Here is a 23831-nt window from a genome sequence, read left to right as displayed (position 1 = left end):
AGGTCCCGGGGGTTCCTTCCGGCGGCGTCGGCGGTTTGGTTGGCGGCGTCGTCGTCGTCGTTCGCTCGTTCGGAGCCGCGCGCGCGCTCGGGCGGTTTGCGGCGTCGTCGGTGGCGGCGGCGGCAGCGGCGGGCGGGCGGGCGGGGGTTGGCGGCGGGCGGGCGTCGGACGGGCGGGGGGTGGCGGCAGCGGCGGCGGGGGGGGGGGGGCGCCTCGCGCGCGCGCGGACATTTTGGGCCCGCGTGCTGTGTGTGGTGGCGGGCGGGGGGTAGGGCAAAGCAAAGCAGGCTGAGGGGAAAATAATAAAGGTCGCGGTCAAAATTATATATAATTTTTTTTTTAAATACATATATATCACGTTGCCATATCGTTGTTCGGTCGGTGTAAACATTAGCCCGTGAATCGTTTCGGGGTGGCGGCGGCGGCGGGGGGTGGTGGTGGTCGGTGTCTGAGGAAGGAGGCGAAGGGAAGGAATCAGGAGGGAGTTTGAAGTCGATTGTCTTGTGCGGCTTGGGATCGGCCGAAGGCTGCTCCCTCCCGTCCCCCAACACACCCAGAACCCATTGCTTCTCGGCATCATCGCGAGGCGGCGGCGTGGTGGGGGGGCAGTAGCCCCAGGCCCACGCAGTTGAGGCGAGAGGAGAGGGGGGGCCTCGCGTGTAAGGATGGCAATGGAGGAGGAGAGACGCAAGCTGAGGGAAATCATCAACCACTGGAACGAAAACAGACTCGACCTGTTCGAGATCAGTCTGCCCAACGAGGTGAGTTTGCTTTGGCGGCTGGGGACGGTGGGGGTGGTGGTGTGTGTGTGTGGTGTGAGTGTGGTGGATGCTGCTGCTGGTGTTGGTGGTGTTGGTTATCGGTGGGCTCGCTCGTCACTTCGATGGAAAGTGAAATCCGTGGTTCCGACTCGACTGGCTTTAGTGGAGCGGAGTGTGTGGAGAGACTTCTCAGGCGACCGCCGCTCGAGTTTGGGGTGTTGGGGGTGAGTTATGAACTTGCGGTGAAGGTATGGACGAATGATGATGATGGTGATGATTTAAAAAAAAGGCCCTACCGGTCGTTGTTGTGAGTTGTTGTAGTCTTGAGTGAAGTATGGTACAAAGGCATTCATCCAGCAGTGCATTGACAGATGAACCACTCCACAAAGTGTAGCACCTGAGGCCTACATCCAGCAGTGGATTGACAAGAGTAACCACTCCATACAATTAAGCATCTGAGGGCCTACATTCAGCAGTGGATTGACAGGAAGCACTTACACACAGTGTAGCATCTGAGGGCCTCATCCAGCAGTGGATTGACAGTAACCACTTACACACAGTGTAGCATCTGAGGGCCTCATCCAGCAGTGGATTGACAGTAACCACTTACACAGTGTAGCATCTGATGGCCTACATCCAGCAGTGGATTGACAGAGAAACGACTCCACAGCATCTGAGGCCTTCGTCCATCAGTGGATTGTTAAACGGTATTGACATCGATTGTGCAGCGCCTGGTACAGTGCGAAAGAAGTTCTAACTTATTTCGGACTAATTCACACCCCTTTTAGTCACACCATCACCTTATACATATGTCAACGTTCATCTTACAAAGTCCCGTCGCAAGGGAGAAACACAAACAAATGGACACAAATGTGTTTGCCCGTATTGAAACGGATGTACGCCATGTGGACCTGAAAACTCAATTTCCATGTGCAACAATACGGGTAAACCGTACGGGTTGAAAGGTATGCAGGTATGCGGACATGAATGAAACACTCGTTAAAACGACCTCACAAACACACCGTGTCTGCAGTCACATTGACTGGTTTCTAACAGCACCTTGGTTTTTTTTCCCCTAACGTGGAACAGGCGTGGTGAAGTATGGTCAAACTACCCTCGGCAACTGACCACTATCTTCATTATTTGCAGCGTTGTTGCTGCACAGTTGCCGAGCATGTCCCCGAAACGACAGACCGGCCAGAAACAAACAGCGCTGTTAAAGTTGGAATCGATTTCAAGTGTTTTTGACAAAGGTGTCTCTCTGTACAGCACATGATGATAATTATGATTATTTGTCGTCTCCCATAATGTCAAATATGTCCCAGACGTCAAGGATTTGCGGCGATTTGTCTTTTTGATTTCCTGAAAGTCCAGTCGGTGGAGGGAGGAGGTGTTGGTTGTTTTCGTGGAAAAAATATCCCCCCTGGTGCAATCTCAATCAAAGGCTGTCACCAGCTCTCTGTGTCTTGGGGTTGTTATTGCGTGCGTACCACTACGGTTGTCTGACGTTTCGTCCCAAAAGCTCGGTTCCTGAAAAAGCTACCGGCATCTAAAGTGAAACATCGGCGCAACCACTTTGAACAACACACGGGCGGCCCATCCTGAAATATTCATAGCAGTAGCGTAACCATCGTTCCTACCGCACATACAGCCTGCTTGCGAAGTCTACTTCGGAGTGCATTATTCATCCGTTCACTGTTTAGAGGCTTTACAACCAAGTTGCCCTGAATGTGTCCAGACTGTCGGACCTCGGGCAAGCTCGGCAGATTTTTTTTTGAGCCCGGTCAGTGCTTGCATGGGTGAATCGCTTGGCAATCCCAGCTTGTGTCGTGTGGATGTGGGCAGCGAGATTGTCCGGATACTAAAGTGGGACATTTATTCCTCTATCTAAGACCGAAAGAGGAGGATTTCTCCACAACTCTGGCTGTCGCCTTATGATGCTGGTTGGAATTACAACCAGCATCATCATTTTGTGGGTTTACTTTCCAACACACCAGTTTGCGGAACTAGTAACGAATTTGCATGTTTAGTGACAAACCTTACTAATTGGCTGTGTCGGGTGGTGGCGGGTTTAACGACACTTATATTTGCGCGATCTAACCCAAAAAACCTCTATGAAGGACAGTGGATTATTTAATCCATCTGTGTGGAACTTTGAGTGTCCTTTACGAGGTGAGGGTCCTCCGCTTTCCTCGTGCACACAAAAGCTAAAAACGCTTATGGATTTGGCCAAACGATTTCAATCTAGCAGTGCCCTCTTGAAATAAATCTTGAGACTCTTTGAGGCTTTCCTTGGGGGTAAATAATCACCATTATGTGTGTGGCCATGCCACCCTCTAGGCGGCGGACTGGTACAAATTCAATGCAAAAACCAAAATAATGCGGTTTTTTTTTGGGTGTGCAGCCATTTCTGACGAGGGTCTGTGACCATAGAACTTGCTGAACATGACAACCTGGTTTAGTCACGGGTGGCTGCCCATATTCAAACGCAAAGATTCCAGTGCCTTTGCTGACTAAGCACTGTAGCAATGGCAACTTGGAGCCCTTCCTGCCAACTCGTCATTCTCATCGGCCACGGTCAATTCGCTGCTGGATGAAGGCCTCCCCCAAGCCACTTCTACCGCTCGCTATACTGGACATCTTGTGAAAAGAGCCTCATAGCTCATCAGGTTCCTCGAGTATAAATAAAGATTCTGATGATTCTTTGATGTAACATTTCCACCCAGCTGATTCAAATCGCTCCATCTCCTCTGGTAGACGTCCTCTCAGATGTGTCATCCCTCTTGGCTACCACCTTGTCAGTAGTCTTGACCGTCCATCATCAAGCCTTCTAGCCATGTCACGTCCGCTGCAACCTGCTCTCCTCTACCCAGTTGACATGAATAATAAATAATACGGCCAGCACCACGGATTCTTCTGGTTTGCTATTCACACATCGATTCGCGCATGCGCAATTGCTGTTTTACAATCGTTATGTTTACATAATCGGGTGTTTTTGACCTGTCCCGCCACTGCAAACTGCTATATTCCCGACAATGTTTAAAACAAAAGAGAAATTCTCGGATGCAGATTGAGTGGGAAAGTGTTCGGTGTGTGGTCCAGAGGTAACAGGGAGAGATGTCGGAGGTAGCTCCGGCATATCCTCTTCCGCGGGCTGTTGTTCAACGCGAAGAGCTGACGCTACTCTGCGAGAGTTCCGAGTATACGTACATGCATCCAACTTTTTTCGCGTCTGAAGAATGGATTCTTCGTTTCGCGACGTGACAGCCGATGGCTCGGCCGGTTTCAAATTTGGGAGGGAAATCGCATCGCCGACAAAGTAACCGATTATTTAACCGACCTGCAAAACCTTGAATGGCAAGAATTTATTGGATCGCAATTGTTGTGCAGGGTACGGGGCGGGGGGGTGATAAATCGCGGCGCCCAGTTTTGCTGCGCAGTACTTTGCTCGCCGTTTACGATTTGTCCCAAAGTCCGCGAATTGCAGAGGGAGCGCCCCAGCGAACCGGCGACCCGTGTGACGACGCTTGAACTTGACGCGACCGAGCCAGCCGGTGAGCCAGCCAGCGAGCGAACGTTTTCCCAGGATAATTGGGCTCCGGCAGATCACGTGGACGTTGAGGGCCCCCCTGGGGTGCATACACGACGAATAAGCTGCATTAGCAATTGTGGGCTTAGCGATGGCAGGTCACGGTAAAAGCCGTGTCCTTTTGTTGCTTCCGTGGAGTGAAATTATGAACTACTGTATTTTTATTTGACCGGTAAGGCCCCACTGAGGTCTTTTTCAGAAGCGACCTGGCCATTGCAAATTAAGTGACTTATCACGCGTCAATTGGAAGCGGCCCAATACTCTAAACGAACGTCAATTCTAAATGTGGAGGGGAAAAACCGGAGGACCCCGGAGAAAGATCCACTCCACAACAGGGAGAGAGAGACGCGCAAACTCCAAATGTACAGACGTCGGGGTCTGGATCGAACCCACGACTTCCTGCAGACCAGGCGAAGTAGTTAACATCTCGCCACTGCGGAGTGATGGTTAGCATATCGGAACTGCAATTCCAGGTGTCATCGTTTCGATTCAATCTCCAGGCACAGCAGGTGACTCAAACTTTTTCTTGAGTTTTCCCCTCCTTGCCTCTGTTGTCCCCCCTGCGGTATTAATTGATTGCACCGCAGTTGATGGGCAGGTTGTATGTGGTGGTGGGTTAAAGTGTGGGTTCGCCCACCCCTTCCAAGACGTCTGGTCAGCGTGGAAGAGCACGGCAAAATACCCTCTTGGAGGGGGGCGGGGGGCGCTGTACCCTTACCTTTGTTCTACTGGGTCAGAATCCATCAAGATTCGTCGTCTCTTAGGAGGGAGGCAAGGGGAGGTAGGATGTGCTTGTGTAATTCTTTACAAATAAGGTGGATATGCTCATGACTAAATCACCCAGAGTGCGTCTAAACACCTCCGATTAGCGTTGTTGGCTTGCGTATGGTGCGAAAGAAGTTCAGCATACAGATCAGAATCTTGACCAGTTGTCTTGAGCCCGTGCAGTGCGTGGATGGTCAACCGTCCAGTCGTTTATATTTATATATGCAACCTTGGACTGATTTTTACTTTATTTGATCTCATCAGCAGCGTTATTGGCTCAGAGCAACACCATTTGGTAACCCTCATGTTACGAGCCATGTAGCAAGAGCAGCCACTCGTGATTTCACGTGGGAAGGTAGTTGCACTAGTTGCGAATAAGATCTTAAAATAAGTTTTAGTGTCTTTTCAGCGAATTGTACTGAAACAAATGTAGATAATGCCCGAACTGATAAGGGAGTTGAGTAGATATGGGAATGTAGGGTGGAGTGGTGGCGCAACGGTTTGCACATTGCATTATGAACCTGGGGGGGGGGGGATGCGTTCATAAAAGGTGCGACGAATATCGAAACGACGTCAATGACAGCAATTTATAGGGTAGCAGTGGGTTGGTGGTAGTAGTGGGTATTAGTAGTACTGGAAGGCTGAGAGGCGACGGATAATGAGAGAGGACGGACAGTGCCGTCAGCGACGTGAGTGTGTGGAGGATGAGGCGACGCAAATCGGGCAGCGGTGTTCGTAATAAAGTGAAGACGTATTTTCGAAACGGCATAAAAGGGACAGACATAAATTGGGGTATTACCATCTATAAATGTTGTTACATGTAAATAAATATATCACGAATATGTATAGATGTAACATATATGAATGAAAATATATTTTAATATTTATATATTTCTTAGATTATCTGAACTGGTCCTGGGCGTACCCTAGTACTGTACGGCCTTCGCAGGTGCTCGCAAACGGCCCCTTCCTCAGAAGTCTATTAAGGCTATACGGGGGATCTTTGTCTGATAGGTCACGTGGTACGTGTGGCTCCCCAGGGCCACGTGCTTAACAACAACCGTGAGGTGCCGGAGTCACTTGGTAAAAACAAACCGGCTTCCACTCATTTATTTTCTTCCCGTAGAAACGTAAAGCGGTTGGGGGTTGAAACCTTTTTACAAGGATTCATGTCTGCGTTAACCACAATACCTGCAGTCAAAATGCAAACAAAAAACATACTATGATAATATATGCATTGTCCCTTGGTGTGGACCAAATCAGTTTCAAGGACAATGCATATATTATAGTATGTTTTTTGTTTGCATTTTGACTGCAGGTATTGTGGTTAATGCATGAACTTAATCCTTGTAAAAAGGTTTCAGTTTTGTTACCCGAAAAAAAGGGGAAAAAACCCTATTATTACATTTTGGTACTGGCAAAGGAGGTCTAATGATGATGATGGTTGGGGGTTGATTGATGAGCGAATGCCCGCTCTGGATTCTCTCGCTCGCTCGCTGGCGGTCAGTCGCCATGTCGCCCATCCATCACCACGTCCCACAGTGTTGCACTTCCTGTGACGTTTTCGTCTTGTCCACACTGTTGTTCAACCACCATCACCGTGAAATATTACGCGCAAACTGCTTCACGGTGGACTTTAAAAAAATCCCGTCATCTCGTTTCGAAACGGGGTAGGGCTGTTGCGTGCCGGCGTCACCCGTCCGAATTTTCCAAATTGAAAAAAAATTACACAGAAAATTACTCAATTACTGCTATGTTTATTTTGCCCGGTAAGGCCTACAGAGACGCGACCTGGCTATCACAAATGATGGCTCAACGAAGTGGCTTGTGGAAATTTATAGCAGCCAAATACTCTAAAACGCCTGTTGATTCTAAACGTGGATGAAAAAAACCGGAGGACCCGGAGGAAAAATTCCACGCGACCAAGGGCCGAGAGATAGAGACACGCAAACTATAAATGTACAGCAGGCGTAAGGGTCAGGATCGAACGCACGACCTCCTGTTGTATAAGCCGCTTTGTTGAGCTATCATTTGTGGACAGGTTGCTTCTGAACAATAAGTACATTTCTTAGTGTGCTTTGCCTGGTAGGATGTGAATGATTTAAAGCTTTCGTGACTGCAGTGATTCATATTCTTGGTTCTTTCGGTAAAGTCACGTTGTTTTATATATAGTTATTGTTTCCCTTCAACGTGACTTTACCGAAAGAACCAAGAATATAGGATGGGAATGGTTTAGTTTGATTTGTATGTGTTTGGGTGATTTGTTTACCTTTCATGTACTTTGCACTACGGTCGTTTTTTTTTCTATTGTTTGTGCTTGTAACGTTCGTACCTGCCCCGACTGGACATCTGGGAAAAAGAGCTTTATAGCTCATCAGATTCCTCCAGTATGAGTAAATATTTTGATACCAGGCGAGGTATTCAAACACCTCGCGCCACCATGGTGCCCATGTGGGATCTCGTGTAGCTACGTTCACCCGCTGTCGTGAAAATCCTGCAGGGACCATGTGAAACACGGCGCCTTTCTTCAACGCCAGCCTCGCGCCATGAGAATGCCACGAGTCGCGAATTCGCTGAATTACCATTAATTATCGTAACTCGTAAAAAGTCGGTCGGACGTGAACCGATCGGTACGGCATACACGCGTTCGTGACGATGGGCAGAAGTAGCCTTCTCCAGGGTAGCGTACGCAAGAGAGGGCCCTTGCCTGCGTGCCAGTACAATGTCATTCGCCCGCCGAAGCCGGCCCGCAACCACAAAGCCTGCCCTGAACTCGTATTGATGCGACGGGCGACAGACTGTGGTGGTGGTGGTGGCGCTTCGATAAGACCAGACCGGCCCTGCCTGCTTTTTAAAGGGGCCTCGCGTGGGCTTCCGTATTGCCTTTCGCCCCGGCCCACATACCTCGTAAAACTTCCGCATTGTGGTTTGAACGCGGTTTCCGATGTGCCGACGTTCTGATTACGCCATGCGCGTGTGTGCGGTGACGACCGCGATGTAATGGTTAGCCAATCGCACTTGCGATCCGGAGGTCGTCACATCAGTTAACGTTCCCTCCCCTCCCCTCCTCCCGTCCCCCGTTTGTGCGTAATTTTCACACTCGCTTTGCTGTGGAATTTTGAAAGGGGCGAGCAAAGCCCACGTCCATGCACGCTCTGAATTATCATGCCGTTATTAAGTCGGGCGCTGGTGACTTTTGCTGCACATCTGGTGGAGGCAAGCATCGGTAGATCACAAATTCCTTTACCCCCGCCCGCTCCCTTAACCATGGGCATTGAGATGACCACCTGGTGGCGTATGGCCATGGGTTTGGTGGCAGTACAGAAAGCGGGTTTAATTTCACCTCGGTGGCGGGAGTCTGATTCTTTTGATCAGAATCTATATATATCTTGGAGAAATCCGATGAGCTATGAAGCTCTTTTTCTCAGATGTCCAGTAGTTTTCACAGATGCTCGGTAGTTATCTCCCTCGCCTGGTATGCAGGAGGGTGTGGTTTCGATCCTGACCCGTACCTAACGCCTGCTGTATATTTGGAGTTTGCGTGTCCCTCTCCTCGTGGTCGCGTGGATTTTTCTCGAGGTCCTCAGGTTTTTCCCTCCATGTTTATAATCAGCATCATGAGTTTAGAGTAATTGGCTGCAATACAATTCCACATGATGATGAGCTAATAAGTTGAGCTATCATTTGTGACGGCCAGGTCGCTTATGGAAAATATCTATATATAGCTCAGTGTGCCTTACGATATCACTTCTGGTGTTATGGCTCGAGTCACACGCACATTGTCTAGAGATGCATTGTTTATATGCACATGAGAAGCAAATTAAACGGTAGTTAATGTGATTGGCCAGCGACCTCTGGATTGCATGTCCCAGTGTTCTAACCATTGCAGCCGTGGAAATGATGGAGCCAGTTTTTTAAATTCCCCACCCACCGCCTCTTGGTTAGTCGATCGGCACGTTGCATGCGTGGGCGATAACGTGTGGCTACTCTTGCCTCTTGTGAGACATCTGGTCAGCGTGGAAGAGTAGGCCAAAACACCGTCTTGAGGGGCTCTCTGAAAACTATATTGTAAACTTTTTGTATTTTACCAGGTAAGGCCGACTGAGCTATATAGCTCTTTTTCAGAAGTGGCCTGGCCACAAATGATAGCTCATCGAATTGGCTTATATGCAAATTTATAGCATCCAAATCCACTTAAAGCGTAGCAGCATGATGTTGATTCTAAATTTGGAGGAAAAAACCATAGGCCCTGAAAAAAATCCACACGATAACGGGGAGAGAGAGGGGCGCGCAAACTTCAAATACTGTATAGAGCAGGCGTTCGGGTCGGGATCGAACCCATGACATCCTGTATACCAGACGAGGTAGTGGACATCTCCTAACCACCTTGGCGCCACCTGCTGTAGAGCTCCCGCCAGTCTAGCGCCTTCCGCCACCAGTAGCGTGACCGCGCAAATTGCAGGTGCTGCTCTTTTTGCCTCGGCGAATTCCGCATCTGCGGGTGGCGCTTTATGTTTTTTTTAAGAACCGCCTCTGCAACAAATTCGACAGAACGGTTCGATAAATATCGACGGTGGCATTAAAGCTGTACAAGCTTTTGCTGGTGCCGGTGGTTCTCGATGCAGGCTGCAATGCCAGCGCCCGCCCTGCAAAATGCTTTGCCTCGCAAATGCGTCCCTCATCTGGTGTGCAAATTCTCCCTCGGGCGCTCTTGGGAGTGTTTATGCAAATGAAAGCATGTGCGCCCCCCCCCCCCCCCCGCTTAATTACCTCCCGACCGGCAGAGGTGTACGTGGGGACAATGTAAACGCGGTTGCCCTCCACACTGTGGAGACATCGCACGGTGGATTTGTAGAGCGTCTCGGCCTACAGTCTGTTCTATAACGCGGCGCTAGTTGCATTCCTCAAGAATGCCGCGTTTTGGAAAAATCGCGTTATGATAAATAATATATAACGTAGGGGGTGAATGCACGGTCCGTCCGCCCGCGATAATGCGTGAGATGCGTACGCAGGCCGAACAAAGACCGGGGCGCGTGGGTAGCGCTTAAAAGCATCCAGCAGCATCCCGCCTTGTGCGACGACGCTACGCCAAGGCGGCCGTACGACCGCTTCTTCCTCCTCGCGCGATGTGGCTTTGCTCACTCGATCGCGCGCTATTTCAAAGTGAACGTGTTCCCAAATACATCCGTCACGTTATAGTCGATTGGCGTTTTGAAAACACGCAGCCTTATAGGAGAACAGACTCTACGGCAACTCCTCGCTTAACGCGTGGCGTTCACCCGAACCCCTTTTTGCTGCAACGTGGGTTCGTCCATTCGGGAATACTTTTCACACGACAAGGAAACGCGCACAGCGTTCTCACGCGGTTTCTGAGCCGTCGACGGCGAACTACTTTCTTGAGCCGCGCGGCTGAACGGAATGGGAGCACACGGAGTGATACAGGAGAGAAACGTAGCGGCGTACTCTTATCAAAGTTCTCTGTCCCGCCGTGGGAATGACTGCAGGCCGAGTTTACGGTGCAGACGTGACTCGGTAACTCGGTCATTCCCCACCTAATGCGGTTTTCTCTTCACGTGGAGCTTGTCAGGAACGTATCTATCGCATTGAACCAGGAGTGACGGTATTCATATTCTTGGTTCTTTCGGTAAAGGCACGTAGAAGGGAAACATTAAAATAATAAAACAATTGTTTTATATTTTTATTATTTTGTTGTTTCCCTTCTACGTGACTTTACCGAAAGAACCAAGAATATGAATCCCTGCAGTCAGGAAAGCTTTAAATCAAAAGTGACGGTATTGTTATTATTTTGATTACACGTAACACGTAGGCTTTCGCAACCAATATCATCCATAATAGAGGTTTTTTTTGGGTTCGATTGCGTAAATATAAATGTGTTGCTAATTAAAGAAATTATCATCAATGGTTATTGTCTAACGAAGCTGGTTGTAATTACCACCAAAATGTCTTGGTACTCGAATGATAAATGATGTTTTAGTGGATTTACTCTTACCGGGTGTGCTGAACTAGTAACTAATTGCGCACGTTTTGCTTAGGTGACTAAACCTTACTAATTGGCTGTGTCTGGGTGGTGGTGGTGATGTGTTTAACGACACACATTTATATTTACGCTATTATTGATAATGCACGTTTACCCAGGAAAGCCTCGCTGAGTCTCGAGACTTTTGCAGGAGGGTCCTGCTTAGTTTTTCGCAGTAACGGTGTGAGATTTAGCTGCTGCTGCTTGCTGTGTAGTCCCAATTGAGTAATTCACAAGTAATTTTTCGCCCTTTGGGATGTTTTGGGCCAATGCCAGTTTCATTGTGTGGTGGTTTAAAAACAATGGCTATGGGAGGAGACCTGAGAACTCGGAAAAAACCCCATGCAAAACTGGGGCCGAGAGAGAGAGAGACAACATACAAACTCCACCACAGAAAGGTGCCCGAGTTGAGAATCGAACCCAGGCCCTTATTGATGTGGAGGGCGCCCTGCGCTGCACTGCTGCTAAATTTTAATAATAATGGTGAATATGATTGTATTATTTGGGTGTGGTGATACACTTGATGCAATGCATTGTTACAGTGCCTCGCAGCTGGGGGTTTAATCCTATCGTCTGATCAACGTTCATTGTTGCTCAGTTTTTTTTATTACTCATGTGTTGATGTAAGTCTTGTGATAAGCCTGGTTAAGCCGAATAAAGAATGTAAGGAATTACACCTAGGTAAATCCTTGTACCTGAGAAATCTGAATAGAGTATTTGGCTACAAGTGGAACTGAACTCTGCTCAGTCTCCACACTTGAAGGGGTACCACGGTGACGAGATGCTATCTCCCTTGCCTGGCATACAGGAGGTCGTGGGTTCTATCACGACCATGATGCCTGTACATTGGTAGTTTGCACGTTCTCACCATTATTGCGTGGATTTTTCTCCGGGTCCTCCTGATTTTTCCCTCCACGTTTAGAAATCAAGGTGCGTTTTTGAGTGGAGTATTTGGCCGTTTTAAAATTTAATTTGATAAGCCACTTCGTTGAGCTATCATTTGTTATGGCCAGGTCGCTTCTGAAAAAGAGCTGTATAGCTCAGTGAGCCCTTAACCTGCAATAATAAAAAAAACGGCATCACCTCTGGTGTGTTCATGGCTTGAGTCACACGTATTGTCTAAAATATACAATGGGTATTTGCACATGACAAACAAATGAAATGGTATCTAGATTTGAAGCTTTCGTGACTGCAAGGATTCATACTCTTTGGTTTTTTTGTCGGTAGAGTCACGTAGGTAAAATAAAAAATAAAAGAAGACAAATAAAATGGTAGTTAATGTGACCGCCAGAGACGTTTTTCAAGGCCATCCGCATTAACCACAAGTACTTCGTGGCGAAACATGCAAACATTATCAAGGCATGTTTGTTTGTGTGGTTAATGCAGACTTGATGCCTTGCAAAAGGCATCTGTGTTTGAACAACTTAACACAACTCCTGTTTCATTGCCAGAAAGGACAAAACATATTCTTAATATTAACAATTTGCTTTCCAGATCCATATTATCATTGAGCATTTGAACACGTCGGCTTTCGCGACCAGTATTATTCATGATAAAGGCTTTTGGGTTAAATCGCGTCGGTATAAATGTGTTGCAACCCTCCACCACCCGACTCGGCCAATCGGTAAATCGCCCGAAGATGCTGGATGTAATTACCAGCGAAACGTCGGACTCAAATTCTAAATGTTGTGGATGTACTCTTAAATCACACCGGTGGGCTGAAGAAGTGACTAATTGGCGTTTTGTTAACGTGACACATTTTTTACTGATTGGCCGTGTCGGGTGGTGGAGGGTTGCGACACATTTATACTTACACGATCTAACCCAAAAGCCTTTATTATCAATGAGCATTTGTTTGACAACTCTGGACCGGATTCGACCCCTGTGGGCCTCCTCAGTAGAGGCAGGCTTATTGAACAATTGCCGCTGGATTACCAGATGTTATTAGCAAGGGCACTCCATTGAACTTTTGAGGCTGTGTTGCAGGCAAATGGGGCAATGAGTTTGTGTATAAATTCTCAAACCCTTTATTGTTATTTGACTGTGTGTGTGTGTTTGAAAAACCTTGTTTGATATTTATATTAATGTGTTATTAACCTTTGGCCGGTGTTATTACACGTGGCTTCTAGACATGCACTGTGTATTTGCCCACTGCAAATACATTTTAAAGAGTGGATGATATTACCCGGTGAACGACCTCTGGGATTGCAATTCCAAACAGAATCATAATATTTATTTATACTGGTGGAATCCGATGAGCTATAAAGCTCTTTCTCACAGATATCCACAGGGTAAGAACGTTACAACAACAAACAATACAAAAACATGATAGTAGTGCAAAATCCAAGAAAGATAAAAAAATCACCTAAACGCATACAAATGAAACTAAACCATCCCCATCCTATCAGAAAAGCCCACTGAGGTATAAACTTAATTTTCAGAAGCGACCTGGCCGCAAATGATGCATACTTGAAAATATGGAGGGGAAAACCGGAGGACTCGGAGAAAAAAAATCCACACTACCACAGGGAGAACATGCAAACTCAAAAATGTACAGGCGTCAAGGTTGGGATCGAATTCTGGTGCATAGTCAACCGTGCTAATCGGAGGTGCGGTAAAGGAGAAGTCCATCCTGCTCCACCTTGCGGCCCTTTGTTCACCCAACAGCGTAACCGGCTTCACCACGGTGGAGTCGAACGGCAGGTCGCGTGTGGTGGTGGTGGCGGTGGCACAGTAGGGGGCACAGGTGGTGCATCAGCCAGTCATCTCAGTCATCTCAGTCAGTCGACCCGTGGCACCTGCTGGGTGTGCCCCGTGACCTCCTGCCAGCGGGCGTTCGACACTTCACGTGGCCTCAAGGTGCACATAGCCTGGCACAAGCGTCGTGGTGACATCACCGCCACTTCGTGGCGAATGACGGTTGTTGTCGTTGTTGGGGTAAAGAGTGTGGGCTACTGCCACTTCTTCCAAGATGTTTGGCCATTGTGGAAGAGTAGGCCAAAATGCTGTCGAGCGCTTCCTTGTGTGGAGGCTCTACCTCCAGCAGTGGAATGAGGAAGCAATTGCAGGGGATGCACCCTTGTCCTTTTTTTCCCGGTCATCCTCGCAGCAGCGGCGGCTTTTGGTCAAGCCATCGAACGAAGACCGTTTCACTGCATCTCGTGCTTTAAGACGCGCCTCTGCGGCCATCTGGAACGCTCTTCCTTCCGATATTAGGAAGCCACTCGATCTATGTGCTTTGAAATCATCATCTAGATTTAAAACTCATTTCGTTAGAATTGCTTGTTGCTGTGTTTAGTTTGTACTTCCCCCTCACCTCTGATTAGGGCAGTTGGCTACGTACGTCGCGACAGAAGTTCAGCGTACGTACGTCAGTTACCTTTTTATTTTAAAGTGCTCTGGAACATAATTGGCTCTTTGCCGTCCCTTTATAGCGTGGCAGTTCACTCGTAAAGTGGCTCGAATGTTGGCAGGGGCACACGAAGAGCATTACAGCGTAATAATCGTCTGCTCATTAAATCCGTATGCTGTGGTACATCCCCCATTGGGTGAGGTTGCCAAATATTCACTGGCATCATTATTCAGAGTCGTAAAAACGGTAACGCTTTATTCTTGTAAAGCATCTTCCGTGCAAATCGCATCTTAAATCTCCGTGGAGTTTGTAACGCGCGGCATTCCTTTTTCTCATTTCTGTTTTCACGGAGGTGCGGGCAAAACCGCAGATTGAGGTGAGAGGCGGCCAGAACCAGTGGCAAGCTGAGATATTGCCCAAGCTTCGTGGTCCTGTAATGGGATGTTTGGCCAACTCCATTAATTATATACGAGGGAGGAAACCGGAGTGCCTGGAGAAAACCAAGTGTGTGAGAAGGCGGGTGAGGGGTACGACTCAATCCCCCTGTATACAATTTTTTTTACCAGGTAAAGCCCACTAAGCTATGTGGTTCTCTTTCAGAAGGGTCCTGCCTATCACCAACGATAGAGCTCAGCGACGTGGCTTATCGTGTGGAAATTTGATAGCAGCAGCCAGATACTCGAAACGCGTGATGTTAATTCTAAATGTGGAGGTAAAAACCGGAGGCCCCGGAGAAAAATCCACGCCACCACGGGAAGAGCGAGAGACGCAAACCCCAAATATACGGCAGGTGTCGGGGTCAGGATCGAACCCACGACCTCCTGTACACCAGGCGAGGGAGGTAACTGCCGAAAAGCCGTGAAAGAGAGCTTCGTAGCTTATCAGATTTCAACATGATAAAAAAAGTTTCTGATTCTCGCCACAGAGGTGCAATTAATCCCGCTTGCTGTGCTGTCACCATAACCGTGGCCATAAGCCACATGGTGGCCATCTCGATGCCCATGGTTAGCGGGGGGGGGAGGGGAGGGTAAAAGGAATTTGTAATCCACCAACGCTTGCCTCCACAGCGCCGCATCACTAAATGTGCAGCAAAAGTCACCGGCGCTGTACCCAATAACAGCGTTTATAATTCGGAGGGTGGTATGGCCGTGGCATCGCGTGCCCCCTTTCAAAATTCCACAGCAAAGTAAGTGTACAAATTATGCACAGGCAGGGGTGGAGCTCGGTAGTTTTAGCACACTGCATCACAAACCCGATAACGTCAGTTTGATTTTCGACCACGGCTAACATCACCGGCGAAGTGATATCTTGACACAGATGCTGGCACCCTCAACTGAAAACAACTTTTATTTTACCAGTTAAGGGCCCACTGAGCTATATAGCTCTTTTTCAGAAGCGATCTGGCCACAAATGATAGCTCAACAAAGTGGCTTGTCACGTGAAAATTTATAGCGGTAGCCAAATATCCTAAACGCATGTTTCTAAATGTGGAGGGAAAAACTGGAGGACCCGGAGAAAAATCCACCTGACCATGAGGAGAGAGCCATGCAAACTCCAATATACAGGTGTCAAGGTCGGGATCGAATGCACGACCTCCTGTATACCAGACACATTACTCACCACCAAAGGCGGTTTTGGCACCCAAAACCGCCTTCACCAGCAGCGATGCCTATCGTGGCGAGGTATGGTCAAACAACCCGCACGACCAACGTGGATGCAAGGGGAGGCCCCTCCGATCCAGCCATGAATTGACAAGGACAGAAACGGTGTAACTTTACGAGCATTTCCAAAAATATATGTTCCGGTCGCATACGCGCTGCACTGCAATAAAGTGGCCAGTTTACCTATTTGTTAAATAGCACTAGACGCAGTGTAACAGGCAATAAAATGTCACGCCCTTCTTTAAATGTGCAAATGTAAACAAAGCGAGAGTGACACGTGGAGAGCCGCGGTGGCAGTGATGTGATCTCTTTGTATTCTATTTTACCAGGTAAGGCTCCGCTGAGCTATGAAGTGGCTCTATTTTTTTCAGAAGTGAGCTGGCCATCACAAATGATATCTCAACGAAGTTCGCTTGTCATCGTGTGGAAATTTATAGCAGCCAAACGCTCGGAATGCACGTTGTGATTCTAACCGTGGAGGGAAAAACCAGAGGACCCGGAGAAAAATCCACACATCGACGGGGAACGAGAGAGACACGCAAACTCCAAATATACAGCAGCAGGCGTCAGGGTGGGGATGGGACCTACGACCTCCTGTATACCAGGCGAGGGAGTTAACATCTAGCCAGCGTGATGATGATGAGAGAGAGAGAGAGACACGCAAACTCCAAATATACAGCAGCAGGCGTCAGGGTGGGGATGGGACCTACGACCTCCTGTGTACCAGGTGAGGGAGTTAACATCTCGCCACTGCGGGTCCCCTTTTGTGAAACTCTTTCCCTCCCTGTGGGCATTGGTTGCCATCTGGCTTGCCAGGGTACAGTGGCAGTCCAGCAAGCGGGGATGGAGTTGGGTACCCCCCTCGTGCGTCTGGGCACTCTCCGAGTACACACACGGGTTATCCCCCACGTTTATAACCACTCACTCATGGAGCTACTCAAACGTACGCAATTATAGGACCCCCAGACCTTGGGCAATTGTTGAAAGTTCTGGCTTGCCCCTCTCTCTTGTCTGGCATCCCGCACCGCTGAATCGTTCGCTCTCTCTCCATCTGGTAGTTGGCGAGATGTTAATTACCTCGCCTGGTATATAGCAGGTCGTGTGTTCCATCCCAACCCTGACACCGGTATATTTGGAGTTTGCATGTTCTCCCCATGGTCGTGTGGATATTTCTCCGGGTCCTCCGGTTTTTCCATACACATTTAAAAAAAAAACTTGCGTTTCGAGTATTTGGCTGCTGTAAATTTCCACGTGATGATGATCCACCACTTCGTTGGGCTATCATTTGTGATGGCCAGGTCGCTTCTGAAAAAGAGCTGCATAGCTCAGTGGGCCTTACCTGGTAAAATACAAATAAAAAGTTTCGCTTTTAGTTTAGCCACCTGGAAAACTGTGTGTGTTGCAAACTTGAGATGATTAACTTTTTTTAATTGTCAGAACATATTTGTCAGCTCTATTTATGAAACATTTTTGAAGCGTTTTTCAGTCAAGTGAAACATTTAACATCACGCCGTTACATTTAACATGCGGCACGGTAGCTTAATTTTCGCCATCTGGGCAGAACGCTGCAGAAGGATGAGAAGAGATGTGGTTAAATTTTGATTTAAAGCTTTCGTGACTGCAGGGATTCATATTCTTGGTTCTTTCGGTAAAGTCACGTAGAAGGGAAACAATTGTTTTATATTTTTATTATTTTATTGTTTCCCTTCTACGTGACTTTACCGAAAGAACCAAGAATAAGAGATGTGGTGTAAATTTGGCTTGTACAACCTGGTCACGTGCAACTGAATCGCTTGTATACCTGGACGCCTCTGCAATTGGTCGCGAGCAATTCCACAACCGTTTTTACATGGAGGCTGACCGCTTTCGAGAATAGATCTGCTCAGCGACTTGTAAGTGACATTTCAACAACGTGGACATTTGCACGCTCCGATTGTTGAGTACAATCCTGAACAGCCTTGGTCGTGCAACTACCCGCTCACACGGTGAACAGAGAATTTGGTGGAGCAGTGATTGAGTTGCGCGACTAGATGGCAATTTGGTGACGCTCCCCATCGCTCGGATGTGCTTCGGGCATTTTTGAAGAACAGGAAGCTTGTGCCACCCTCCATGGCAGATGCTGAAGATGGAAAGCATCTGTCATTGCCTCCTGATGTTAACCGTCGCCAGGAATCGAACACGGGTCGGTTGGATCGGGTTCATCATGCAGTGCGCCAACTACTGCGCCACCACCCCACGTCGTCAGTACGTTAACAGCTGAGCTTTTAACACGAGCGTTTGAGGGCACGCATTCCCTCAACCCTGCCTGGCACAGCCAGTTGGAAGCGTTACTCACGAGAGACGTATTATGCCATTTGTCATGGGAATGGCCCTGCTAAATTGTGAGCCAGGAAATCTAGAATTTCCCACATTGTGATGTTGCGCGTGGACCCCTCCCCCTCCGAGCTTGTACCGCGCAATGTCACGTGACCGACTCGCAGAGGGGACCCGAGGAATACAGGCGAATTTCTGTGAAACAGAATCGGAAAATATGTAATTACACTGGAAGAATCTTGATGAGCTAGCTATAAAGCGCCTTTTCACAGATGTCCTGTCGGGGCGGGTAAGATCCTTACAACAACAACAAACAACAGAAAAACACGATCGTAGTGCAAAGTACAAGAGAGGTGAACAAATCACCCAAGCACATACAGAGACGGTCAGATACGTGAACATCAGTAGGGAATGACTGTTACACAGTCTTGCACAAATAGGTTACTGGACACAGATAAAGCGGAGGTCGCTTTTTGGCCTACTCTTCCACGCTCGGTCGGTGTACCCACACTTTACCCCGCCACGCGTGACCAGACAGTCCGGGTGAGCAGGCGATTTGTGAAGGTTTGCTGCTCCCTTTAGAGCAAGGCCGTAATTAGAATATTATTCAAAATGCTCAAAATGTACCCCCTAATATATTGCTATAAAATAGATTTCTGTGTATATGATTGTGGTTCTGGTTGTACTTTATTCATCCCTAATCTCTGCCATTACATACAATGAAACAAGAAAAGGTAAAAAAGTAAAAACAGAGCAATGTAATAAATACACTATTAGACATTGTTGTAAACAATAAATAAAAAGTCCATCCTATGTGTTAGTGAATTTTTTAATATTTTAGGCAGAAAAATCGTTTTCAAATTTAGATTTTTTTTTCTGGGGGGGGGGGGGACCCCCAGACCCTCTGCCAGATTTGGTCCCCCCCAATGTTGACTGCATGGCTACGACCTTGGTGGAAATGCTCATTTTGAATATTTACGAAACTTTTTATTTTACCAGATAGGGGCCCACTGAGCAATGTAGCTGTCTTTCAGAAACGACCTGGCTGTCATAAATGATGGCTCAGTGAAGTGGCTGATCACCACGTGGAGATTTATAGCAGTAGCCAAATACTCTACAATGCATGTTGATTCTAAATGTGGAGGGGATCTAACTCACGACCTCCTGTATACCAGGCGAGGTAGTTAACATCTCCTAGCCACCGTGATCATGATGAGAGAGAGAGACACGCAAACTCCAAATATACAGCAGGTGTCACGGTCGAGATCTAACTCACGACCTCCTGTATACCAGGCGAGGTAGTTAACATCTCCTAGTCACCGTGATGATGATGAGAGAGAGAGACACGCAGACTCCAAATATACAGCAGCAAGCGTCAGGGTCGGGATCGAACCTACGACCTCCTGTACACCAGGCGAGGTAGTTAACATCTCCTAGACACCGTGATGATGAGAGAGAGAGGCACGCAAACTCCAAATATACAGCAGCAGGCTTCAGGGTCGGGATTGAACCCATGACCTCCTGTATACCAGGCAAGGTAGTTAACACCTAGCCACCGTGATGATTATGAGAGAGAGAGACACGCAAACTCCAAATATAAAGCAGGCGTCACGGTCGGGATCTAACTCAGGACCTCCTGTATACCAGACGAGGTAATTAACATCTCGCCACCGTGGCGCTCCCACTGTCTGCATAGACAGGGGGGAGGGTGGTGGGCATCCGTTGTATTCATTAATGTGCGTACATGTTGAACTTCTTTCGCGCCGTACCTAGCAAACGGCGTTAATCAGAGGCGCGGGGAGAGTACCAGGCATACACGTGTGGAATACATTAATGCGGACGTTTCTGCTAAATGCGTCAATATGCATAATCATAAAAGGTGACCTACTTCTTTTGCTGCTGCTAACATCAGCAAGTGCCCGCGTGAGGTTAAACCGCTGTGGCTGTTTGCTGTTCCAAAGTCTGGCTGTGTACACCACCACCACCGGTGTACACCACCACCGGTTTACGCCCAAATGATTATGAAGTGCGCTCTCCAAAATGTTTGGAATTTTGTTGTTTGTTAAAATTAACGCTTTGATAGCACCACCGGACGTTAAAATCCAGCCCCCTCCCCCCCCCCCCCAATGACGTTATTTATAATTGGGGGAGTAGTGCCATACACGCTGGCGCCAGTCTAAATCTGGCAAATTTGTTCAATTTCACGCGCATTACCTGGTTGGGCGAAGCCGCGTAACGACGTTTTGAAGCCTGCCCCCCCCCCCCCCGGCCCAACCAACCGGTAGACTCGTCCCCACTTGCATGGCTTGGTGGTTGTGGCTCGCCATCTTGCCAGCAGGGGCAATTGAACGGGTGACACGAGATGTGATGCCAGGGCACTTGGAGTTAAGCATGCACCCCGGTACGTGCAAAGCCACGCGTTTAATTGCCTGTGATTGGATAACGATCATGCCGTGCTTAGCTTTGCTTTAACGACGTAATTTGAACTATTAAAAAAAAAGTTGGTGTCGGGAATAATAACGGTGTGTATAGAAGTGGCACGCTTCGGAGAGGGCGCCCACAGAGGGGAGATGGAGCGATGAAATCGGTTTGTGCTCAGGTGCTGGGTGGACTGCTACGTTGCAGGGTGGCGCTGGCTTGGGGGCGGAGGGGAGGCTTTTATCCAGCAGTGGAATGACCATGGCTGGTGTGTATGTATGTATGTTAAACGCCTTAAGTAACATAGCCAACCGTGCAAATCGGAGGTGATGACGATTGTGAGTAGGCAGGGAGGGCTCCAAATGGCCATGTTACAGCACTGGTGGTGGACGATGGCGATGATTCTGATGATGGAAGGTACAGACAAACCACAATCTGTTTTTTTGTTGTTGCAAAATTCACCTCAACTGGAAGAGGCTGCCACATTTAAACGAACGATTTATCTTTTTTAAACTTAAATTATGTTAATGATTTGCCAGGTAACACCCACTGCGAAGCGACCTGGCTATACAATGATATCTCATTATCACTTGGAGATTTCTAGCAGCCAAATACTCTAAAAGTCTAAACGCACGTTTCTTTATGTGGAGGGTAAAAAAAAGAGAGGACATGGAGAAAAATGCACACGACCACGCGGAGAACTCCAAATGGACATGCGCCAGGGTCTGGATCGAACCCACAACCTCCTGTATACCAGGCGAGGTAGTTAACATCTCCTTGCCACCGTGATGATGACAGAGAAAGAGACATGCAAAATCCAAATGTACAACAGGCATCTGGATCGTGACTGAACCCATGGATCTCCTGCATACCAGGCGACGTAGTTAGCGTCTTGCCCGGCAAAATATGCTAGGGAGCGTGCGTGCGCTCGCAGAAATGCCCGTACCGGTCGGTGCCTGTAGCCGGCAAGCTCAGATAAAGAGAAAAAAAAAGCCTCCCCGTCCATTTTTGGCAAAGACACTTAACGTGGTTCAAGTATTTGTTATTACAAAAACGTTGGGACTTGAATATACAAAGCGCGGCGTTTATTTGAAAGGGCAATTTGAGGAGGGGCCAGGAGACAAACGGGGCAGTTCGCCAGCGATGTTTCAAATAAGCCTGACTGCTGACAAGACGCTGAATGTTGAAACCGTTCCAGAGTTTGCCGTGTGTCTTAACCGATGCTTGCGGATAAGATGCGCCACAAGAAGGCGTGTGGGCAGTGGGTTAAATATAAAAAAAAAATGTAAGTTCATATTTTTTACGTGGAGAGGCAAATATGGGCGGGGGGCGGACGTTACTTATTTTGTTTTTAAAAGGCAAGTGGGTCATTTCGCGAATTGCAGATGCATTCCAATCCACTCTTGCGGCTAAACAAAGATCCCTCCCCCCATATAGCCTTAACAGACTGTTGGGGCAAGTGCTGTTAGCGAGCAGCAGCACCTGTGAAGGGCTGGCACTGTCGTATACATAGGGGATGGGTGGTCAGAACCATGCCCGGCCGCCTTAGTCTCCCCAGTGGCGACGTATTACACACCAACACCAGATACTCATTTGAGGCCGAGTTGACGCTCGGGGAGGCCCAGAACCGATTCAGATAATCCTGACCGGTGTTTGCCCCCGAGCGGGAATTTCACTCGGGTCTATGGCGGGTTGTAGCGGCAGCGCGTGCTAACCGTTACACTACCGTTCCCCATTGCAGCTACACACACACACACACAATTGTGTCACACAGCGTCATGTACAACAATAACCACAACAGCACCCGGATCGTAATGCATAAATGTGCATGAGCTTAGGGGGCACACGGCACATGAAGCGTATGTTTGTGGAGCCCAAACCACAGGCAAACAGAGTGGCCAATTACTTTTTGTGACCTTGTCGCTTGCTCGGGCATCTAAAATAATGTGTGCTCTGTCAGGCTGCTAAAGGCACAGCCCCGCAATTTCTCGCTCGCACCACCGCAGACGAAATATGCAGTCTGTTCTGCCCAATAGCGTGTGTTTTCATCACGCGAAATTGGATATAACGCGATGGATGTATTGGGGAACACATTTTTTTTATAACGCGAATTGGAAAAATAACGCAATCGAGCAAACGGGACTACGTCGCGCGAGTAAGATTGTTAGCGGTTGTGCGGCTGCCTCGGCGTAGCATCGCACGGCGCATTAGGATGCTGCTGGATGCTAGGTGCTACCCACGCGCCTCACTCTTTGTTCGGCCTGTGTCCACATCTCGTGTTATCGCGGACCGTGCTTTACCTCGTCTTGTATATTTACTACAACGCGATTTTTCCATCACGCGGCATTCTTTAGGAATACAAAACGCAACTGCCGCGCGCTTCAGGAGAACAGACTACTCCCGCAGGCCAGATGTCCTAGAAGTGAGTGGGACAGTACCCCCACCTTACCCCACCACACACGCCACCTCCCGATTTATGAGATGTTAGTGAATCCATTCATGCTGCTGGGCTGACGGAGAACACGGTGGTGGTGGTGGTGGGAGGGCGGGGTTTAAGAAACTTACTCTGTTGTTTCAGCTGCCACGCTGGGAGATGGGGAGTTGAGCCGCTTACCATTACACCACCGGTAGCATCCTGCCGTGTAAGGTGGTAAAGGGTGTACATCAACTAAAGTAGAACTAAACTTTTTATTTTACCAGGTAAGGCTTAGTAAGCCTATATAGCTCTTTTTGAGACGCAACATGGTTATCACAAATGATAGCTCAACGAAGTGGCTTATCATCATGTGTAAAAATGTCTAGCAGCTAAATACTCAAAAGTGCATGTTGATTCTAAATGTGGAGGGAAAAACCTAGAGGACCCGGAGAAAATCCACACCACCACGGGGAGAGAAACACGCAAACTTTCAAATATGCAGGTGTCAGGTATGGCATC

At 48.1% G+C, this 23831-nt stretch overlaps 1 protein-coding gene across 6 annotated transcripts in view; it reads left to right on the top strand.

The window, feature by feature from the left end:
- Positions 1 to 232: 232 nt before the first annotated feature.
- Positions 233 to 23831, top strand: part of AFDN (afadin, adherens junction formation factor) — a 168030-nt gene continuing 144431 nt past the window's right edge. For 4 of the 6 annotated variants that reach the window (XM_076053262.1, XM_076053260.1, XM_076053258.1 and 1 more), the window contains exon 1: positions 233 to 761. In XM_076053262.1, the coding sequence (XP_075909377.1) occupies positions 666 to 761 (96 nt within the window). In that variant the 5' untranslated portion in view covers positions 233 to 665. The remainder of the gene's footprint in view (positions 762 to 23831) is intronic. The other 2 variants (XM_076053259.1, XM_076053261.1) reach the window with 2 other exon arrangements.

This window comes from Petromyzon marinus, chromosome 60, assembly GCF_048934315.1.
Source record: "Petromyzon marinus isolate PM22_M1 ecotype Great Lakes invasive population chromosome 60, UKy_Petmar_22M1.pri1.0, whole genome shotgun sequence".
NCBI classification, from domain to species: domain Eukaryota; kingdom Metazoa; phylum Chordata; class Hyperoartia; order Petromyzontiformes; family Petromyzontidae; genus Petromyzon; species Petromyzon marinus.
Note: the sequence above shows the minus strand (reverse complement) of the source record. Positions and strands in the feature narration are given on the sequence as shown.